The sequence below is a fragment of the Dendroctonus ponderosae genome, unplaced genomic scaffold (assembly GCF_020466585.1).
Source record: "Dendroctonus ponderosae isolate FM_Combo_2020 unplaced genomic scaffold, Dpon_F_20191213v2 Dpon_F_20191213_5, whole genome shotgun sequence".
NCBI classification, from domain to species: domain Eukaryota; kingdom Metazoa; phylum Arthropoda; class Insecta; order Coleoptera; family Curculionidae; genus Dendroctonus; species Dendroctonus ponderosae.
In genome coordinates this window covers 10344518-10367818 of record NW_026018715.1, presented here as the reverse complement: position 1 = coordinate 10367818, position 23301 = coordinate 10344518, and the positions used below count along the sequence as shown (strand labels likewise).

The 23301-nt window shown below is 38.5% G+C and overlaps 2 protein-coding genes across 2 annotated transcripts; one reads left to right on the top strand and one right to left on the bottom strand.

The window, feature by feature from the left end:
• On the top strand, window positions 1-2872 carry LOC109535177 (uronyl 2-sulfotransferase). Its single transcript, XM_019901047.2, has 5 exons — window positions 1-612; window positions 1130-1287; window positions 2006-2146; window positions 2449-2615; window positions 2668-2872. Exons 1-5 carry the CDS (start codon window positions 196-198, stop codon window positions 2814-2816), a joined length of 1032 nt encoding a protein of 343 aa, XP_019756606.1. The 5' UTR covers window positions 1-195; the 3' UTR covers window positions 2817-2872.
• A 1310-nt stretch (window positions 2873-4182) lies between these two features.
• On the bottom strand, window positions 4183-21896 carry LOC109535106 (obg-like ATPase 1). The gene is made up of 11 exons (XM_048666476.1): window positions 21754-21896; window positions 18843-19024; window positions 12483-12543; window positions 10560-10687; window positions 10329-10504; window positions 9740-9817; window positions 7462-7559; window positions 6461-6607; window positions 5417-5513; window positions 4599-4746; window positions 4183-4491 (listed from the first exon to the last, which is right to left on the bottom strand). Exons 2-11 carry the CDS (start codon window positions 19021-19023, stop codon window positions 4406-4408), a joined length of 1200 nt encoding a protein of 399 aa, XP_048522433.1. The 5' UTR covers window position 19024; window positions 21754-21896; the 3' UTR covers window positions 4183-4405.
• Window positions 21897-23301: the final 1405 nt, after the last annotated feature.

Here is a 23301-nt window from a genome sequence, read left to right as displayed (position 1 = left end):
AAAATACACGTCAATCTTATCGCCGCTAAGCGAAATTCTGTATACCTTTCACCTTTTGGTCGGCCGAAGAACAGTGCAGTATGTTCCCAGAAGTTTGACCCAGTAACATTATGGTTTCGTGCGGCGGATTTGAATTGAATAAATCTGAAATCGTAAATCTTTGGCACAATAAAAAATTGTAGTTAAGCCGACAAAATGATCCGTCGAAGACGCCTGAAATTGGAGTGGTTCCTACTGATTCTACTTGCGGTATTCGTAAGTGGCTCGATCCTATTCAAAATCAAGTGCAACACTGACTGCAACAGACCATCAATGATCGATTATAAATTGCCGAAAAAATCCTTGCTCAGCGTCACCAACGTGGGCAACAGCACAGAATCACTCAGACACCGAATAACATCCAGAAAACCGATCAGAAAACATGTTACCAAATCGATGGCAGAGCTGGGAAAAATGGATGCAGTCAACAAACATTTCTTGTTCCTGAATTCCGTACCGAAAAGCGGTTCGGAGATATTGATATTTTTAGTCGAAAAAATACAGGGCGTCAATAACTTTAAGCACATCCGGCTGAAGGGAGGAAATAAAAGGCGACTCACTAAAGCGCAACAGGTAAGAACGCATGATTTCATCCAAACCATGGTATTACGAGCAGCATGTATAATCTCGGTATTAAAAACTTGTTGATAACCATGAGATCGAAGATCGCGTTTTATAGAAAAGCATCTTTGACCGTGAAATCCCAAGCGAGTTATTTATATTCATTAATGCCGCTCATTACTTGCGTTCAAGATAACATGGGATTAATGAAGAACACGATAAAATACACTAAAGCGCGCTAACTGAATGGTTTTGCAGCAAATTTCAAAGATCACTTGGATTTGCGAGGAAAACAGTTTTAATTGCAAAATCTTCAAAAAGCTTGTGCTTTACCCAACAAAGCGCCTACACTACTTTCAGCTTCATTCCATCAGCGAAAGTCTTTCTTTATGTGTCATTTAAATATTGCGCCATCCGGATGCAACTATCTTCTTTAATAAATAAACCGATACAATGGACAAATCTGGTTCGGCTTTTGAAAAATGTATTATGCAGGCTCCCTATTTTTAACTGCTGTTTTTCTCCTAAGGAAGAAGTAGTCGATGAAATCTACGATATACGAAGGAATTTGGCAATTCCATTAAGCTTTGATAGAAATGTGTATTTTATCAACTTTACCTCTTTCGACAAGCAATTGCCCACTTACATTAACCTTATTAGGCACCCGGTAGCGAAAGTAATGGCTAGGTAAGTACCAGATATTGCATGGAAAATTGCCGCAAATAAATAACCCAATTAGATTAAGTCAGTGATGGTAATATGTAAAATATACATTCTGAGCAGGAGTACAAGTAATTTTGAACATATTTTCTTAATATACCATTATCCCAGAAAAACTGTGTTTCCCGGTCAAGAAGGTGCAAACATTTTCAATTAAAAAACCCAAACACCCTGTATATATTCAACTAGAAAGTCTAATTAATTTATCAATAATTGTTTTTTAAACGCGTGTTTAAAGTGCTTGTTCAGAAGATCCATAGAGTATGGATAGTAAGAGTAAATCCATTCCATCCATATCCAATGAACTTTTTAAATTTGGGACTTTCCTGCTGAAATAATCGATCATAAAAAAATAAGGTGTTAAGAGGCCTGATGAAACAACAAAGGTTGTTACTTTCTTTAATTCAAAAGCATGAGCTGGACAAAAGAACGCCACTAAAAAATCAACAACTAAAATTAAAACTTTTATGTTTAGGCTCCTTTTAAAAACGCAAACAAAAAAAACATTTTTCTTTCGGTTATTTTAAAAATCGATTTTTTTCGTTAGAAACTCGCAATTAAAAAGCGGTTTTTTTTAGAAAAAGCGCTTTTAAAAACGAGATTATTCTATACCATCATGAAACTTTTTTGGAAATTCAGTGCTTTCAATCATTCGCAGCTAATCAGTAAATTAATTCGATTCCAGAGCGATTTTAAAGAAAACTGGAAAATACGATAGCTACTTTATAAGGTGTCTGAGCGATAGTAAGAAAAATTGCAATTTCAAAAATGGACGACCTTACGATCTTACTATTCCCTACTTTTGTGGTCACGACCCCAGATGCATGTAAGTATTTCATTAAAAAACAACTAGCTTTTCTAGCTAGTTGAAAATCGGGACAATATAAACCCCAAACATCCCTCGAAAGTTCTAAACTCACGAGAATTTTCCCAAAGTTTTGAACTTGTCAAACTAACGCATAACTAGCAATGCAGTTGGGCAAAAAATTGTAACTCCTAAACTAGTTGAGAGCAGTAAATTGAAGTTTTGGCACGGTCAAGAGGAAGGTTTCATCCAAAACTGGTGAAACTTTCATTAACAGTCGAACCTTGGTTAATAAAATTGATAAAGTAAATTATTCAAACCAGGTTATTAAACAACCAATGGGCTTTGGAAACCGCAAAAAAGAACGTTGAAAGGTATTACCAAGTGGTTGGAGTTCTGGAAGAACTCGACACCACTTTAGACATTCTGGAGGAGGAAATTCCGCAATTTTTTGACGGTGCTAAAAAAACTTATCAGGCAAATTTGCTGGGTAATCACAAGTTTTTATCCACTTGAGCTTTTTCGTTTACAAGTACTTTCAGATATTTACAAACACAAGAAAGACCCAGATGTACCCAAAGAGGTTTGGTCAACGCTTGAAGAGAGCCTGGTTAAAGAACTGGAGTTCTATAATTGGGTAAAATATCGGCTGTTTGAGCAGCGATTGAAGAGTAAGGAAAGTTCCAGTTGAATATTGTGTAATTACTAGCCGATATTTAATTATTTAATAAAGCACGTAATAAACCAGTTTTGTTTTGATTTTTTTTTCGGTAATTTACACATAATTTTATAATAAATTGTACCAGATTAAAAAAGCTGTTATGAAACGTATATACTTAATTCATTGCAATTATTCACACTCCGTCAAAGATTAAAAGCGACAATATGGGGAAAGCATATCAGACACTGTAAATTAAACGATGTTGGTTAAAGAAAAATAAACTATAGGCATTTGGTACGAATATTGGGTTCTGATTCAATCGAAAAAAAACGAATTTTCCCACAACCGACTATACTTTACCCAATATTTTCCACATTCATCCAAATGCGTATACTTTTCAACTTTCCATATTTTTCTTGTTATTTGTATGTTAGAGTCAAGATATAAATTAATCTATGTGCAATGCATCTGATTTAAGGCCCAGTTCATAGAGAAACTCCCAATTATTTTGCATATTTTCTCTGATCAGCTCTATTTCACTCGAAATAGTTAACAGAGCTGATTCTAGAAAAATATTCTGCAGTGCAAACCTTCATCGGAGCTTTTTGGCCGCATAAAATTTGCCTCCGCAATTTTTCCTAAAGCGCGTCATGAATTCTACAAGTCTATTCAAGGCAAAAATTAATTTCATATGTTTCAACCGAAAGAAATTACTAATTTGCTCACCTTATCTACTTACTAACAACTTTTCTTCTTGAAGCTTCTTGTGGAAATGCCGTTCTCGACCACTTTTCACTCATTATACTCTCAAAATAGTAAATTTTCACTACCTTTTCATAAGATGATATAAGAACAAAATACGTCGTGTCGTCCACGTTGTCTGTCGCACGGATATCACAGCGATATAATTCGAAAAATTTTGGGAATTTAATTGTACTTGAATCTATATTTTGTTTGTACTTGATTTTGATGCAATTTTTGCAGGTATTTGTTTGAGTTTGGGTTATTTTTCTTAATGTTGGTTCGAGTTGGTCAATTGCTTGATTTTTCTCCCAATTTCCCCGAAACAGGAATTTGGCAACAGATTAAAGATAATTTATATTTAAAAAATATGCTAAGAGGCACCCTTTGTTATTTTATCGAAAAGTAGTGATTTTAAGTGAGTGAAAAGTGGGCAAACATTTTCCAAGAACTTCTGAGAAACGTTGCCAGTCAGGAATTTTCTGTAAGGTGAGCATATTGTTAACTCCAAAAGCGATGGCTTGGCATACTAGAAAATGACCGCTTATAATTTTCCTTCGAATCCCAGATTTGCTTTTTACACACTTTAGCCCATCCACTTAAATTACGAGGTATAAATAGCCTACAGCAGAAATTGCAAAAAAGTAAATCAAAATATGCATTAATTAGTTTAATGAGTGGTTACTGTTATCAATCTGCTATCAATGCACGAAAAACGGGCATTTTCAAAGAAAAAAACGATTAGTTGCTGCTGCTGAACAAACCATACAAACTGCAGCGGCAAGATGAATAAATTAACATTTGATACTTGCAAAAAAGAAAATCATGTTCATGTATAGATAAGCCATAACACACATGGTTATGGGGAGTAGTGTCGATCATTTTTTCTTCGCGTCTTTCAAACCGGCGCCAGCGTTGAATTTGAAGAAAATAATGTCGCCATCCTCCACCACATAATTACGCCCTGAAAAAAATATTTTTCAAAATCGTTAGCCCTTTCAAATAAATAATTCGGTTCTGGGTTTGGGAGGAGTTTTCAAATATTTGAACCCAAAATCAGCATAATTTTACCTTGCTGTCTGTACTTTCCAGCTCCCTTACAGGCAGCTTCAGAGCCCTCTTCTTTGAAATCCTGAAATTTCATCACCTCCGCCATGATAAATCCTTTTTCAAAGTCCGTGTGAATTCTACCTGCTGCCTGTGGAGCTTTCGTCCCTTTCTGCAAGAGAATCGATTCTTTAAGTTGCGCGATGTGAACCATAGATACCGCTGGTTTAATCAAAGAGCTCCTCGCGAGCAGTAAAATTTATATAATGGAAAATATTTAAAAAAAAACGCATTAAATTTTACGGCGCAAACAAAACTTTGGTAATCAAATAAAAAATTTAATTGCGCCTATCGGGACATTCGAAAGACATACAATCACACATATACATTGACAAAAAAAAAACACATTTCTATATCCACACATCCTTAAAAGCTCGTTCAAAAATTTAAATAAATAAAATTTTCTCTGAATTGGACCAAGCTAACTTAAACAAGTCCACGAATTTGCCGCTCCCGCTACTTTTGAACGCATCGCCTATTTTCATGCAAATTTCAAAGACAATTTCCGAGTTTGGGTAATTTATTTGGCTCGCCTTGCTGGCGAATTCAATAGATTTCGGAGCCTTTTATTTCGACGGGACACAGCCAGAATATTAGAATAACTTTTAGATTATGCAGACCGAGTCGGGCGGCTTTGCGGGAAAATTAGGGAAATACTGTGAAGCTCTGGCCAGAATAACGATCAGAAAAATGCACTCTGGGCTCTAAATTGAATCGGCAGTGAGTGACTAAGCGATGCAATCCACAATTATTTATTTGAGAAACTTTATTGAAAAACTCACCTGAATAGTCCACGCTTTCACTTCGTCGGCCCCAGCAGTGAAGAAATATTCTAACTGCAAGGCTTTGTATCCTTGAACAATTATCTTATCCAGAGCACTAAAATACATTTCATATAAAACCACAATTTACATGATTTTTTAATAGTTTAATCGTTCTTTCTGGGCTCAAATTTGGCAATTATCGGAGGAAATGGTCCGTTCAGAATTAGAATCGAAAGTCCACCCATTCCGCAAAAACCATTTGGAGTTCGAAAATAATTTGCTAAATGATTGCAACCACTTTGGCGGCACCTTAACGCAAGGAAACGTTCCGAAAATTGCTCTCATTTATTGACAAATCCATGGTCAATCACGAAAACACCGTCTGTCGCCTCACTTAATCACAACTACCTTTGGAACGGCCTTTAATGACCCAAAAATACTATTTAATGGCCTTCCTAAGGTCCGCCTGTTTATGAATTGACCATTTTAATGGTCCTTTTGGTATTACTTTGATGATCGAACCCAATGGCGTAGAAAATGAGATTTTTGATTATGTTATACATTCAAAATCAGTTGCAAGGTCTGTAATTTTAAACAACCTAAGTTTAAAACTCGTGGAAACCCAAGTTTAATCGAGAAATTTTCGGTTTTTATGCTGGTTTGACTTGGATTTTTGTCTCGATAAAAGCCGAATTGCGTGTCTAAATCCGGCTGTACTTGTTACTCTTCACCGTCTTCACGCATCAAAATGACGCCACTGGATCACCCAATTTCTGATTACCATCCCGTCTAACCAAACAAAAAAGTTAATGGCAATAATTGCGGAATTTTTAATACGGTTTTTCTGAATGGTTTAACCCAATAGACTGCGAGGTCGAATTGCTTCGAAGACGAAACCCCTCATTAGAGATAACTTATACGGACTGAATGGTACGTGTTTCAAATAATGGATTTGTCATCCATTACACGAATGCTGAAGGTGGGCTTTTGCGCTCGAAACTGCCTAAATGGAATTGTGATTGGGAATCAGCCAGCAGGAAAAAGCTTATGTGCAAAATTTACCTGGGAACTCCCACTTCTTCCAGGTGCTTCTTCCGCAAAATGGGGTCATCAAATTCATCAACCAACTTATGCTCAAATGCGCCAGAAAACGGGATGATTAAAGATCCTGGATCGTTCTTGTCAACCCATTCCTTGATTTTTATCAACCTGAAATCAAGGGAAAACACTTCTGTAAGTTGCATTCGTGAAAAATATATTTAACAAAGTAGAACGCTTAAAAACGATGCAATCTAAATGATCGTAAGGAATGTAGGGTTCTCCAAAAATTAAGCTGCTTCACCAAACAGATTTTCGCCCGAAAAACCGACGTATTAAACTCGAATTTTAAGACACCATAATTGTACACAATATACCTTTGTATCGCATCCCATATGCCAGTCAAAAATCGAATGAAAAGACACAGTATTTCACGGATTGAAAATTCCTTTATCACCTACATACTAAAACCACATTTCACACATCAAAGTCGAATTAAAAAAAAACGGTTCAATATAAATGCGGTTACGACAACAACGAAAGAAGCATATTTCTTCTCAAATTTAATAACAGCTTGTCAACGGAATTTTCAATTGATCCATTTGCGGTTTGATGGTGCCCGGTTAGTCAAGGGGGTACGGAAAAAATGTTTTCCACTACAAAGGATCCATCTTCTTTACCTGTCCGATCCGATACGCCTGTCACATGTTAACAAAGTGGAATTTACTTGGTTTTCAAGGCTCTACATTTGCAAGCACGCTATAGAACAATGAAGCCCACTTGTGGTTTATACCGAAAGCTGAAGGGAAAAGTTAATAAACTTACTGTGAATTGGGGAAAAATTCTGACTAAAGCGATGACCAAGCTAATCTATATGCACATTTCTTCGTCATGTTATTGCTTTCTGCTCCGTTTAGAGCATAAGAATATAAACAGTGTGATCCAGAATTAATCACGTAATTCTGCATGTTTAAAAGTCAATGTTTTCCCGGGTCGAAATCATGTACTTAGTTGCTGTTACTTACCACTTGTTCTTCTTCTTGATGTAGTCTTTTTCGGCTAAATTCACTAAATAAATGCAAGGTTTCGATGTTAGGAAGAGGTAGCGGTTTAGAACTTCAATCTGCAAAAAAATATTGATTTCAATTAGAAAATGTGCCTGGCCGGCATTCAAAAATTACGTTTCTACAGTAAATTTTAGCTTTTGATGTTGTTCATTCCATTCATTCACGACTCGTTTTTGAAAAATTCCTTGATAGAGAGCTCAATTTGGCAAAAATAAATCAATTTATGCAAAACTCCAGTCGTTGTGTTCGGTAGGCGTTCCTGGCGACTAATTTTGATTTTAAAACGCCTTCAATTTGGCGCACATTGATCCTCCTCCTGTTACATAACAATATAGTTGATATTTGGTGATAATCTGCCAAAGCCGCTCGTTCCTTATAAAACTTAGTTTACTTCTTCGATTCAACGTTTGGGACATTAAGAAGTGTTAAGTAAAGGATAATTTACTAAAGGAACTTTAGTGATTTTGAAGCAAAGAAATGTATGCATGGCACAATTGAGCCAAACTTCTTAAACGCGCCTATATTTAGGGCCCAAGAAGGTTTTTAAACTAAACTGTATTTTCAAAAATAAGGGTAAAAAGCCTGTTCCTAGACCATTCGTTAGAGGAAACGTTGGTCTTTTAAGTCCAACGAGTGTTGATCTTATTGGCATTTTTGTAGATCTTTTGCATTTTTTTAAATTTAATTGTTGCAATTTATTTGCCATCACCTTCTGTATGTTAGTTTTTTTTTTTTAAAGCGGATTCCAGCTGGAACGCTCATTTTCATAAAAACTCGTTTGATAGGTCATCTACGTGCTGATTTACTTGCAAACTTCCTTCAATTTTGGCAATAGTTCAAGTTGGAATCAAACTTCCAGGAACAGTGAATCTCATATACGATATCCCGGCCTCAATGCTGCTAAAGAGCCCAATTTTTCATATTTTGATGAATTTATCACCACGAGTTTCAAATTTGTTTGGAATATTATGGGCGGAACCCAATGGAATAAATGAATGAAAATATATTCAAGCATTTTGATTGGAAACCTTGGAAATTTGTCTATTCTAGTGCAGCTGAAATGGACGAGAATTTTAGAAAACATGTAGAAACCCAAAATACCTTTCAGCTCAAAACGTGCTCAGTTTTTCACTGATTTCGCATATTGAAAAAAAGCTAAAAAATGAAAATCCAAACGTGCTGAATTTTGCGCCAATTGAGCATCTTCAAACATTGATAGAATGAGAACGTTGTTAATGTTCCTTGGTGGAGCAATCGACTTTGAATCTTCAATATTCATGTTTTTAATCGGACTAGTCCAAGAAGCTTTCAAATTAAAACTCCCAAAAATTTTGCTCATAATTCCTCAAAAAGTTGACGCGTGTTTAACAAATCTAGTCCCATTAACCCAAGAAGCTTTGGAATAAAAATTCTGAAACGTGCCCAGTTTTTAACCGATCTTTTCACGCAAAAACCGCTTAGGCTGTAGCCTACGCCGTTTTCTAGAAAATTCCATTACTCCCAACAATACTCAAACACCATGTCGTCTAACAAAACACTTAACAATCTGCAATTCACCATGGACTTGTTTGAGCCGTCATGGCACCCCGCCAGTTCTTCGGGCTCGCGCGAAGAGTGTCAATGTCGATAACTACGGAGATGATCACCAGGTGGTGATATTATTATGCCACATTAGCATTGTACGCAGTCATGGTGCTCTTTGTGCAGCCTTCTCTAAATGGAATCATTCATTGGATAGATAACATCGGAACTTGTATCGTTTTGTTTAATCAATGTTATTATTTATTATGTACCTGTATGAGCGAACGCCTACGTTTTGGGTACTGTCGGTTCATATTAGCATAATAATGTCGACACAACATTTTCCTCGTTAATACACTTGCAGACATGATAGTCCCGATGACTGTGCATTTTCGACATTTTTAATGGCTTGGTCAGTGTTAAAAAGCAAATTTTCTGTGGTCACCTACGTGATTTCTGACTTGGCACTTCATGAACAAATCGACAAAACCGAGTTTCACATGGGAAATCATATTTTAGACAGTCTTCTTAACGATAAGCCACGTGCGGACATTCAAATCGCTGTTTCCTCGCGGGAACAACTGCGATTTGAACTTCCAAACATTGCTTACCGTAAAGAAGGTTTAAAATACTATTTCCCATATGAACCTCAGCTTGTCCGATTAACTCAAACCGGCACCTCACAGATCGCATCCTCCTCAACGCATGGCCTTACCTCTTTAGAATCCCAGTCGCCAAATCGAATGTGCTTCTTCTCATCCACTAGAATAGTTTTCACCTTAGAGAGGGCGTCCTGCAAAAAGCATTAGTCGATTAGAACCTGTAGAATCGAAAGGTTTCTCCCTTTTGAATAAATTATATGAAACCCCCTTTGATGACACCTCCGCTCATTACCCATGAGGGTGAGATTGAAAAAAATTATAAATAAACCTGACGACGTCGGTGTTAAAGAACAATTGCATAGTCACGTTACCAGCGGAGCTCCATAATGGAATAGAAGACCACACGTGACTCATGCGCCATAATTAACATAACATTCTCCTCGATTTTATCTGATCCGTCCTTTAGCGTATCTGATTTCGGTTCGGACGAATCGCAAGTCACCATTTTCGTAATTGAATTCGACTTATTATTAGGTTGTTGTAGAACATAACGCGTGGCCGATTGTTCGCTATTTGTGTCACATTGTTCAATTGATTGATTGACCAGATATTGATTCCATTAATGCTTTTTATAGTCGGTCCATTCCGCACTCCGCTGGATACTGCTTTCAAGTCAGATTTACGTAAATCGGGGTTTCTTACGTAGTCGGGTTTCTGCTTTTTATCAGAACCGCGCAAAACGGTCCGCTCCAACTTCTCCAAATGCTTCATCAAACTGTCCTCGTCCTTTAATCTCAATTCTTCAGCGATAATGTCCAAATCGCGCACTGGGTTCACTTCTCCTTCTACATGGGTCACGTCGTCATCCTCAAATGCGCCTGAAAAATCACATATTCGTAAAAAGGAGCTTTAAGGCTTTCTATGAATACGTACGACAAAGGTGGAAAATTGCATCACAAGCGCTGATGTGCGAAAGAAAGGCATTTCCCAAACCTTGCCCTTCAGAGGCGCCCTTTACCAAACCGGCAATATCCACTATGTTGAGGAACGCGGGAACTTTGCTGCAAACAAAATCAAATTACAATTCCGACAAGATTTTTCCTATTTAAGTCTCAGAGCTGCAAGATTATTTCTCCCAATCTGACTGAATGTGAATCTGGCTATTTATCACCACTTATGCTACATAGCCACTAAATACAGTAATTTCCTATTCAATTTCCGAGCGCTAAAAATACCTACACGTCGAAGGGTCTAAAACACATAATTTCCCATTCAATTCCCTGTGTCTTCGACACGCATTTTTTTCTATCAGGCCCTTTAAAGCGTATTATTACGGTTTTGCAGGTCGTCAAGTGAAAAAACCCTCAAATCCAATATTCAATTTCACCAAATCACTGATATTAAACAGCGATTGTGCGTGAACACTTCCTATTTGTCTCATCCAACGTACAATTTAGTCGAGAAAACCGTTTTCTCAGTAGTAAAAGACCGTTTTGTGATTCGTGCGCCGCCAGAAGGTACTTTAGACGCATTGGTCTACAATTTGATCGCTAAACTGGTCCAAATGCTGGGCTATTTTCGAATAGCACTTGATGGTGGCAAATCGGTGCTAAATGGGAGAATTAGGCGGCGAACATGGAAAATTGAACTCATCCAATTATGTTACTGTTCTCTGACCTAAAGTTCAGTCTGTGAACTTTTGTTCGATTCTTTATATTTTACTTATTGGGTTTTTGTTGCAAGTAGGTGGATAACCATCCAAACTACTATAGAATTCCAACCCATATAAAAACCATTCTAGCCTAGACCGACAGATCTACTTAAATCAAACGTTTTTCATTTTTTTATTTCCATAACTTCTTGTGCTGTTCCAAATAAAATGACTAAAAGAATGCAACTAATGGCGTCAAATCAACGTTTACACCCATATTTAGAATCTAATTTCCTTTTATACACACGGTGAATTTAAAATTACGTAAGGCCGATACGATTTTTTGTAAGCTTCAGGAACGTAACAAGCTAATCTCGAGCTAATGAGGGTGACCATATCAATTTGGCGGCGCCAAACATCGGTGGGAACGCGTCTGTTACAAGTTAACATTTCCAAAATGATCATTAAATTACGAAAAAATGTATCATAAGAAAACTGGGCATTAGTGGACAATTCACTTAGTGAGGATTAGAATTGAATTGTGTGCTTCCATCTTTAATAGAATAAATGTTCCTTTTGGTTTTTCTTCTTCGGATTCATCTGATGAAATGATTGCAAGTTCCATTCCGTTTTTTGTTATAAAATTCAAAATTGCTCGATTATTTCTTCTTTTTTCAAAAAATATCGCACAAGAACTTCTTGAAAGATGCGATCATTTTAATAATTTTTTTCTTCTGGAAATAATTGATATATTTGTTGTTCTTGCTATTAAAACATAAGTTTTTAGTTATGATATTCCTATCTTTCCTGGGTTTCAAAGTGTAAAGTAAAAAGTTTTGCAACATCGCTTATTTCATTACGTTTCGGCGAGACAACAGCGCCATAATCAGATTTAAAATTTTACACAAACTCATGATTGGTAAAAATTAACGTCCCGTTAGGTCTTTGCCTTCTTGAAAAGCTTGAGTTTGTTTGAATTATTTTCTACATTTGCAAACGTAATGAAATAAACGATGTTTCAAAAATGTTTACTCCACTCTCTAAGTTTTTAGCCAATTTTAGCTGTTTCTTAGTTCAATTTATTTTCCCGTTTAACTTGATGTATGCATTGACCAATCTTACATTTTAGCCCGGAAGAAGAAAATGCACATTTTTTCCGACAAATCAGTATAAAACTCAAGAGTTTCGTCCTAAAACGTACTTACCTTAATGGCTTGAAGTATTCGCAAAGATAGTCAAATCTGTCATCCGGAACAGGAACCCTACGTAAAGAAAATTTCAATCAAATTTCATTCACCCGACAAATTAGAAGGAATTTTCACCCAAAAAAACAATCAATCCTCAACCGCCCAGACTCAATAAAGTGCCATCCTTCACCGGCCATTTGGGATGTCTTCAGTCGCAATATTCATATCTGAACTCAAGTCCAAACCCAATAAAAGAACAACATCTCACTTTAATAACCAATTCCTAAACTATTTCACTGAAAAATCTTGCGAATCCGATGTATCGAAATCATCTTGCAAATACATGTCGATATCATCGACGCATTTATCCACCAAGCGGGACATCATAGTGGAGAGGCTCTCTGCCTTGGGCGGAGCTGGAGGCAGTTGGAACTGGGGCAAAGGTTCCTCGTAATGCAAGTATGGATTCCTGTAGGTCTTCATGTAGTCCAAATACTTGAGCAGATTCTCTCTTCTTTCGCTAAACTGTGCAAGGCCAGTTTCGTAGAAGGACTTGTAAGCATTGGGAGTATCGTTCCTCACTTTTATGTAGAGTCCCACCCCGACTAGGGCAGAAGCGGCTATGGATAATCCCGGAATAATTGGACGTCTTTTTGAGATGTAGCTCAAAGCCTCGACGATATTTTTGGCTACATATTGCTCTAACATGCCTAACAGAGGCAATTCTCTATATTTTAGAGCTGGGTAAACTGGAGCGTGGAATTCGATGCCAAACATGAATAAAGACGGATTCCGCAAGAATGTGTTAAGACATTCGACACTGTCGAATAAATAGGCCTTATCGTTGAAAGCAACCGCTAAAGTCAGCTCTCCTTTCTTGATGATTCTTTTGTTCTTGTAACACACCGCACACGCACCGTCTTCGTAAATATTCTCTGGGCGCTCATCAAAGGCAGTTTTCTTGGGCAAACTTGCTGGCAACCCATGTAGGTTGTATGGGGGCAAGTATTGATCTGGGATCTTCAAAAATAACGCCACATGGTCATCGCACACCCAATAGAAGTGGCTTCTATATTGAATAAGGCCTGTTCGATCCGGAGGATCGCCTCCACTGACCAGGCTGTTGGTCAGATGAAGACAAACCGGGCAATAGGTTTTGAAATTGCTTTGGCGCTCCAGAAACTCCAAGGGAGTGATCAGCATGTTGCCCAAACGTAGCGGCCAATCATCGATGATGTGTTTATGGTAGTGACTGATTTCGGAAAATGTACTTAGAAGGTATTCTCGACTTTGAGCCCACACTGACCAATTGGACGTGGAGATTTTTATCCTGGTCAGGGCTTGGTACTCTCTGTCGAACCACTCTCTGAAGTACTCGGAATCTTGTGACCATTCTTCATACAAGTGGCTGAGAAACCCTGTACTGAACTTCGGGACATTGGTGTTAGGACTGCAGTTAGATAGGCACTCAATTGCTTCCTCTTTAGAGGCCTGTAGGTCTATGGTAATGTTTGGGGTCAAATCCAAATACGCCATGTGCTTCGCTTCGCTTAAACTGTTTGGAAAGCCATCATATACCACTCCTACTGCCACCACTCGGGGATCGAAAGTGGCAGCTTCCACTGCCTTGATTACCATTTCGTCTGTCAATTCCCAACCCTTCCTCAACACTGCCTCCATGTTCTTAGCCAAGTCGGAGTTAAATAAGTAATCCAGCACATACCTCAAGGCTTGGCCTCGAGTAACCAATTTCAGTCCAAGTTCCTGCTGGATTTTCTGCGATAATAAAGTTTTGCCACACTTTGGGGGCCCAGTTATTGCCACTTTGAAGCTGAGCAGTGGAAACCTAAACTCTTGACCAATATACTTGAGAGGATCCTTCATGAACAACCTACATTGGTGTTGTCCCATTATAAAGTACAGATAATTGCGGTGAATAACTGGGAAAAGTTTGCCTTGTTCAGCAGCCAGTTGAAACATTGGAAGCGACATGGTTTTTTCGTAATATTGCATCGGGCAAATCCTGCCAAACTTGCTCAGAAACACATAGCCGGAGTTAAGCAATCGTTCAGCCACTTCCACCGAGACCTCGTAGCAACTTTCCAGATAGGATTTGGTTCTGAACTTGAGGGGTTCGGCTGCGAGAAAGCATGCGATGGTGTTTTTATCCATGCGATCCAGATTTAGGGCTACTTCCACAACATCTATATTTTCCTGCAGGCATTTTTCCTTGATTGCTGCTATAGCTCGAGTGTCTGATGCAACGCGATGGGAAATTAGAGGCTCCATCGCGGCGACAAAAGCCTCGAGATTAGCCGCAGGTGGCTCGTAACTAATCGGAGGAAACTCTGTGTCTAGAACCTTGTTAACTTCATCAATGTCCTCTTGGTCAGCTACAGAATCGAAAGTCACCAACGATGAACTTTTCAAGTCAGGCTCATTGGGCTCGGATTCTGGAATGGGTGGTTTACTCTGGCGCTTCTTGGCGTATCTTCGGTCTCTTCTTTCCTCAATTAGGGCAGTGAAGCGCACAGATCTTTGCTCTCGCCACTTATCTAGAGCCTTGTTGTGCTTTTGCTCGCTTTCCTGGCGTTGGATTTCCATAGACTCCTGCCATATTTTCACGTTCCTCTCGAGAAATTTGACTTTGAGATATTCTTCGTCGGCATGCGGATATATAATTAGATCGGGTATTAATTTATTCTGCACCATAAAATCGACATCATAGTGCGTCTTGGGAAAGTCATCAAACACAAAACCTTTCGACTTAAAGGGCTCCGCCTGCCAGTACTGGCTCAAACCCAACTGAAGATGACTAGGCAATGAGACCTCTGCCCTCAGGTAAGACCGCAATTCTTTTATCTCAGAACCTTCAGCCAGTTGGTTCAACGTTTCTCCAGAGGAAATTTGGAAAAACTCCTTTAAAATGTGTTGGTAGTCCAAACATATCAAACCGTAGTTGTCGGATAGCGCCTTCGTTAGATGGGTTTTCCCACATCCTGATACGCCAATGACGCAAATTCTTGGTGGTGGCACTTGAGTAGGATAGCCAGAAGGCAAAAAGGAGCGTGGCTGATCAAGGAATTTTTGCATATCAAGCTCGGTAGCTAAATGATGAGTCTTTTCGTTGTACTTCACTGAAAATGCCTCTTTGCCCCTCCAAAGCACAAAGTTTTCCGACAATGTTACAGGGCAGTAGTGCAAAGTGTCTCCATATCTTCGCACTTCTTCTGCATCTAAGTCCTCCGTTTGTGTTTGGTCTGGACTAGGGGATTCTTCTACACTTTCCTGCCGGAGTGTGCGTGGTGTTTCTTCGGCACCATCATTCTCATCAGCAGCTACTCTTGAAGCTGCATAGGTATACTTTGAATCTAAACATTTGATCGCGTATTGGAAAAGCTCCGGTAAGGACTTATTAGCCACGTCAATTTCCACAGGATTGATGTTGTGCTGTATGTAGAACTCATGCACAGCCTCCCAGTCATGCAGAAAGGCCGAAATGCCTTTTTCATATTCCTCCAGCTTCGGCTCTTTTTCATTAGTGTCCTCACTGGGGTAAAATGGGCGGCTTCCTAAAACATCATCCAAGATACTCTTCACTAATCCTTCTTTACATGACTGAGTGGAGGTCAACGACGGGCTCCTCCAAGCGGCATCAGTGAGTCCCATGCTCATAAAAAACTTCCGAAAGTCTCGATAGAAAGTCGATTTTCCGTCCTGGAAATTCTTCGTCAGCCAGTTGGAGCTGTCCTTCAGGACAATTATATCATCGCCAGTATAATCAGGGAAAAAGTCTTGGATAATCTTCAAATTGCACATCATGCCATCAATAATCCATCCGCCCCTGCCAAAGCCTTGTTTTTGATATTTTTCTTCGGCTATTTTGATGTGGGCGATAAACATTTCCAGGACACTGCCGCCGCTGATTTGCAGTCCATCCAGGCCTGCTTGGCCTAAAGCCGTTGCGACGTATTCCTTTACAAAGTCATCGAACACTGTGGCTGGTTTGGGTTGGCATTTTTGGGCTAAATCCGCAGGCAGGTATTGCAAAAGCCTGCGTCGTTCGGTTAAAAACAATTTCCAAGTAGCGGCTTCTAGCTTATAAATCGGGATATTTAACTCCTGAAGTTGCTCTCGAAGTTTCAATAGCCCCACTGCATATTCGGAGTCTTCCAAGAGCTCAGTGGTGTGCACCTTCTTCATGGCCATGGGAAAGGAGGAGATTTCAAACTTTTCCTGCTTCTCCTCTTTTTCGATTTCACTCAATAGATTGCTCATTTCCTCTAGTAGGCCTATGGTTGTTTTCACCCAGTCTTTGATTTTTTCTATGCGCTCCTTCTCCAGTTCATCCGCCTCTAGTGCTCGGGTCTTGTTCAGTAAAGCTATTCCTTCAGCAATGGCTTGCTGGCGCACTTTTTCCAGATACTCGTCTTGTCGCTGTTGCATGAATTCGTGCATTAGTTGGTCTGTTGATAAGACCGACCCTCCTAAGTAATAAGCCAAGCACTGGGCTAAGGCTGATCGCCCGCTTTTCTTGGGGCCGAAAATGAAAATTCGGCATGTGGGCCTCGGGAAGGGCGGCAGCAAAAACGGTCTTGGATTGGAGTAAAATTTCGAGTAACAATCCTGGTCTGCCAGAAAGAATAACTTGCTCATGAACTGGACTGGATATTTAACTGAACCTTCGCGAACAAAGCCCATTTTCATTGAAACTGGACATTTGGAACCCCATTCGCTCCAGGACCAAAGATGCCCCCTGCTCGGGACGCGTTGTTTGCTGAATTGCTTGAAACAATCCTTAGGATTGATATTTTTCTGGTTGTCCACTTCATCCGCATCTTCCCCTGGTAAGATTTCGCCCGACGTGTAAAACCCCTGGAAATTGTCTTCGGTCAGCTTGAATGGAATCAGCACCTTTTGAACGTTCATGTTAATTAACTTGGCTTTGACTAGACTTAGCATTCTGGATATGCTAGTTCTCCCATCGACTTTGACGAAGTATTCTGGGTTATGAGCCAGAACTCTGTTTTGGATAAAGTTCAATGCTACATAATGATACTGATCCAGCTGAGAGGAAACGTTGGCTTTAAAGTCTCCTGGCATCTTCATGAGGTGTTTGAGCCTAAAGGTTTCACTGCTCAACACTGTCATATCGTAGACTTCATCGATCATATCAAGATCGTCTTGGCCAAGCAAGCGGCTTCGAAATGTGTGATTATAAGATCTTCTTTGAAGATCTATGAACGTTTTAGATGCAATATCAAAGCGGTAACTGTCTCGTTTGTTTAGAACGTCAAGGGACCCGCACTGGATGTAAATGATGAAATAGGGCTCCTCCAGCAGGCCAAATAAAAATTCCAGCTGTTTCTCATAGTTTTTGCCAATGTTGGGCTGTTCTTTGCTGGCAGCTTGGTTTGTTGCTGGTTGAGTAAACTCACTTTCCTCAGTTAAGTCCAGGTTGTGGAACTCCGTCGATTCTCTAGGCGCTTCGTCTATTTCGCTGAAATATTTTGAAGATACTGAAACCTGCGGATTGCTAGGTGCAATGCACAGGTCGGTGGTGTAAGTGAAAACTTCCTCGAAAATATCCTGAGCAGTGAATATGGCTGACTGAGAGGACACTGGGTCTTCTTCGTAGAGGTCATTGGGAATCACTGGCAATCCGCATAGGACAAATCCCCGATGTGTTGCAGCTTCTGATTTAACTTTCTGCTCAACCAGCTTCAGTATTATGTCAATGCCTATCGCTCTTCCGCACCTCAAGTTGAACTCTATGCATTCTCCTGCTCTGCTCCCTGATTGGATCTCCTCTTCAATCAAAGCCTGCGGCTGGATGTAGACGCAGTTCCAATAATTGGCCAATTCCCTGCCAAGCTCCTGCTGTCCTATATCGGGCTTTCCTAGAATTATGAACGAAACTGGCTTTGACTCCAGATATCTCAGCTGTGCCTCTCTTTCCGAATAAGCGTCGTATGTAAAAACGCGCCGCTCAGCCTCTTTTTGCCTGCTATATTCCAATATATCCGTTTGAGCGAGCAGGGAGTTTACTTTGCTCAAAGGATCAGCATCTTCTGTGTGACTATAGTAGGAGTTCACATACGCGTAAAGTTCGTCACATCTTTCCGCGATCTCGACTTCAGATTTGCTGGAGGAAAATGGGGCCTTTGTTAGATACTCGGCTTTGCTCAGAACTGTTTGGCTTATCTCAAAGTCCTCAAATTCCAGTGACTGCGGAATGTAGTAGTTGGTTTTGTTCGGTTTTATGTTGCAAGACATTATGAACGCTAAAGTGTCAGTACCTGATTTACCGGGAAAAGGACGGCTGGGACGGGACATACCTGAGTGTCTAAAGCTAGAGCTACAGCTAAAAATACTTATTTTCATTGGGATCGATGGTGCAGAAAGGGAAGTTCTCTGCCGGCGCCGAACTTTTGGTTAGTACATTGAAAAATGTAGACTTTCCAACGTTCGGTACTCCGACGATGCCCACTTTCAGATTGGTACCAACACGTCCAATCATCGGCTTCCGCTCCGGTTCTTGAACTTTTTTTGGCGGCATCCTGAAATAAAAAAAAGAAAATTAATGTATTACGAAAATAATAAACAATCCTAAAATCTATCTGCATTGTTTGAGTAGCGCTATTCATATATAAAAGCCGAGCACTAGAACAGTGTTCCTGAAAGCAGCGGCGCCAGCTTTATTTTCAGTCAAAATTTCACATTTTGACTGAAACTGAAAGAAAAAATATAATAGATTTTATAATATTGATAGCGTAATTTAAAATTTTCTTTTAAAACATATTTCAAAAGAATAAAATTGGTAAGCAAAACAAACAACACATTGCAAAGCTTGCGCAATCTACCGAAATTTTGCTTCGTATAAAATTTGCGGTTACTTGTTAAATTGTGCTCCTCAAAGCTTCAAAGCAATAACAACGCCACCAGAGCATTAATTTTATCTTTCTTGGGAAGACTTTGAATCGTCCGTGAATCGGCCAATTATTCCATATAATAAACGCGCGAAATCAATGAGGCGTTATAAATTACAAATACATTTTAATGGATAGTAAATATTTGCGCGTAAAGTGAAAGTGCAAGTGTTCTTTAGAAATATTGACTTAAAAGTGAAAAAACCCCAGTTTCAAAGAGTTCTCCAAATAAATTATTATAAACTTTCGCTTTTTCAGTTCGGGGAAATATTTCTCGAAAAATATCCAGAAATAATTATTACAGTTTTGTCCATAATTTGAAGCTGCAAAAAGTTTTCCAAAAATGTTTGCAAAGCGGTCAAGGAGGCGAGGGTTCCAATAAAATGTATCTTACAATTTTGCACAGAAAATACTTGAAGATTATCAGTATTTTAAGTAAAACTAAAAAATAATGCGACTTTTGCGTAGAAAGAATGGGCAAAACAAAGAGCGATGGGCGGCGAATTTCCCAAATAGTTTGTTGTAAACTTTTGCTTTCTAGTCGTGTTTCAAGACAATCCTAATTACTTTCAGTACAAAACTGAATAAAATCATTTGATTTTTGTGCCAAATTCGAAGCTAAAATGGGTTTCCTAAAGTTCCCTGCAAACCTAGGAATGAAGCGAATTTTCAAGCAAAATTAATTTTGCTTATCGTCAGAACTTTTAAGTGAAACTCTCCAAAATAGAGCGTTTTTGAGTAGAAAGTAAAGGAAAAAAATCAGTCAAAACTAAAAAACCACATTTTTTAATAAACTCTACAGTCTTTAGGATGTGATTTATAAACTTTCGTTTTTTGATAGAAAATTATTTGATTTTTGTATTTTTGTTCCAAACTCGAAGCTGGAAAGGGATTTCAAAACTTTTTACAAAGGGACGAAGGATTCGAAATTTATTTCCAAATTTTTCACGGAAAATACCTTAAGATTGTCAGCATTTTTAAGTCAAACTTTAGAAAATTGAACATTTAGACGAAAGAGTAACTTGTCTGAAACTGGAAAATTTTGAAATTTTGAAGAAATTTTAAAATATTATTAATAAATGGCTCTTAAAATAAATCTGAAAACAAGTAAAAAGTCATAAACATTTTCCCAGCAACAGAACGGTTAATGCGTCGGTGGTTTGGGTTGGCGCACCCAGCCATTTGCGTAGCACTGCGCCAACCCCTAAAATTCACTGAGTTACCCAGGCCTAAGCCAATATCAGTTAAAAAACGAAACATTATTTCCTCATAGTCGATCAAGTATCTCAACTCAAAAGTCTCAGAACCAGTTTTTTGACCCGCTTTTATAATGTGGATAATTCAGTTTTCGTATTTAAAATAATCAATAAATATACTTGGCTCATTTTTTTATCTAAAATTTGTGCGTTTTTGTAGAAAACTCAACATTAGCTTATTTTAAAATCAACATAAAATTTAATTGTTCAATTGCTTTCTTATCCACCCCGATTTTTTTTGAGACATATAAACATAAATTTGCCACTCAAAGAAAAATAACTCTTTTTTAATCGTCCGATAAAAAAAGTAAAAGAAACGTAATGCCAATTAGGTGTAATAATTTTTAAAATTTAGACTGCCATAAATATGGCGGCTGTAAAACCGCAACGGAAAAATAGAGCAAAAACGGGTGAATTTATGCAAAATACTCCTGGAACGAAAACTTCTGGCGCACAGTCGCGATAATAACATATAAGTATTTCAGTCTGCAACTTAATTTCCACAAAATATAGCCATTTTCAATCTGATAGCAGAATTGTACAGTGCGCTTTTTCAGCAGGTTGGCCGCTTAAAAACGCACCTAATAACCAACTGGGAGAGCGGCAAAACCGGCAATTTCGAATTTGCCAGTAATTCCCCAGCTTTTTATTAATATAATTTGGCCAGCTACTGCCCCTAGGCAGCGCACAGCAAACATATATTTTCGAAATTTACCGATTTAATCAATAAAATTAAGCTCGGTTCCAGAACATTCGGCCATTGGCACCCAATGCTACTCGCCTACGCCAATGGTCAAGACAGTGAAAGGCTTTTCATTTAATACAGTATAGATGTCGCTATACTGCAGCTTAGCTAGAAATACATTTTCAGCTCTCTTGTGCTCAGATTTCCAATATTGAAAAGTCCTAACCTAATCAAAGACTTGTAAAACTGTGTTTAAGGATTTCGGTTAAAGAAATTCTAGTGAAGCTTCTCAAGCTTCATTGCTAATGAAGTTTGCACTGAATTTTGACCAGCTACGAAACATTTGGAAACTTTAAGCGGGTGCCTGGGAGGCCCCACTTTGACAAAGTGATATTTTTCATGCAGTTTCAGTCACTTACTTAATTGCAGATTATTAAATGAGTTGCAGAAGCACTGTTTTCACCGGCAAAACCTCCTCACAACACACTCAAAACAACACACGGTTAATAAGTTTGGTTAGGACGAACATGGAACTTGTCGTTTGACTGACAGCAGGCAAGCGCAAGTCTATTTTTGGTTGGGGTCTTTGCTAACTGAGACAGAGAGCGATTTTACCGAGGCTGCGGCCCGCAAAATTTTAAATAGTTTCGCCCGCTTTAGTTTTCAGTTTTCAATAGTCAGGATCTTTGATGAATCGATAGAAGTACGCCTTAAATGCCCACAGTTTTCCTAACGACAGTGTTAAATTTTAGAGGCAAAACCCTCTATACTTAATACATGTTTTGTGGTACAAAAGTTGTTTTCAGATTAACACAAAAATATATTTGCTCATGATTTTTTCCTAAACTAATAAAAAATTTTAAGTTCCTGTTCAATTTGGAATCGAAATGTCTTAGAAAATGCCATGAAATGAAAAATTTTAACATATTTATTCAAATGCTAATCTCTTACTCCAATAAGTGTGAAACCCCCAGAAAATGTTTGCAGTGTGTTGCAAAATTTCACGCGATTTTGCCATTTTAATCGGATTTGTGCTTTTGACTAAAACATTAAAATTTTGGTAGATTGAAAATTAGGCCTCACCGGAAGTCGTAGTGCAAATGATACATCGACTTATTAACCACCCTGTATGCTTAGTGTTACCATAACAACACCTACTTGTTATTGAAATTATTTGAATTATCATTCTCATGTCAAACTGACTGTTCCAAACACTCACGTTAGAAGCAATATTTTTCACCTATTGAGGTGTTCAGTTTAATTTTGCCTGTGCCTTCATTGATTAGACTGGCTGTCCGTAAGTATTTCTAGAACTTTTCTAAGTTTTCTAATTTGTCTTCACTTCCAACATCTAATATTCCCCGCTGACAGTTTGGCCGAAGAAACGCTTAAGGAGCTAAAGAAGCAGAAGTTAAGATCTGGACCTTTTCCATTTGCTTCCTGTCGGCAACTTGTCTCAAATATCTTTATTATTTATTGCAATTGATGACAGCGGCCTGACAAAGGTTTGCTGGAAGCTTTTGTGCACTTGTAACGTAATATCGATGGGTTATTAGTTGGAATTGTATCGGACTCGAATGGCACAGTTGCAATTTCCGGAAGTGAGAACTTTTGTGGCGAACGGCGCTTTTGTGCCCACTTACAAATGCGGTTTTGCAAAGAAAAAAAAAGGGGGCTCGAAGACGGATGTGCATTTTTACTTTGATGTCATCATTTTGGTAAATTAAGTCGCTGAAATTTCGTAATTATTGAATTGACGGTTTTACTGCGTAGGTAAAACACTTTTTGGGGGTTTTATAACAAATTAGCATTTTTTGGTTTTTCCTTACTTCTTATCCTGGAAATGCCAATTTGTTGACAATTTTGGTTTTTCAAGTAAATCATTTGAGCGTCATAAACCGATGGAGAAAAGTTAATAAAGACAAACCTTGTTTATTAAACGTAGGGCATTAACACATATCTACTTT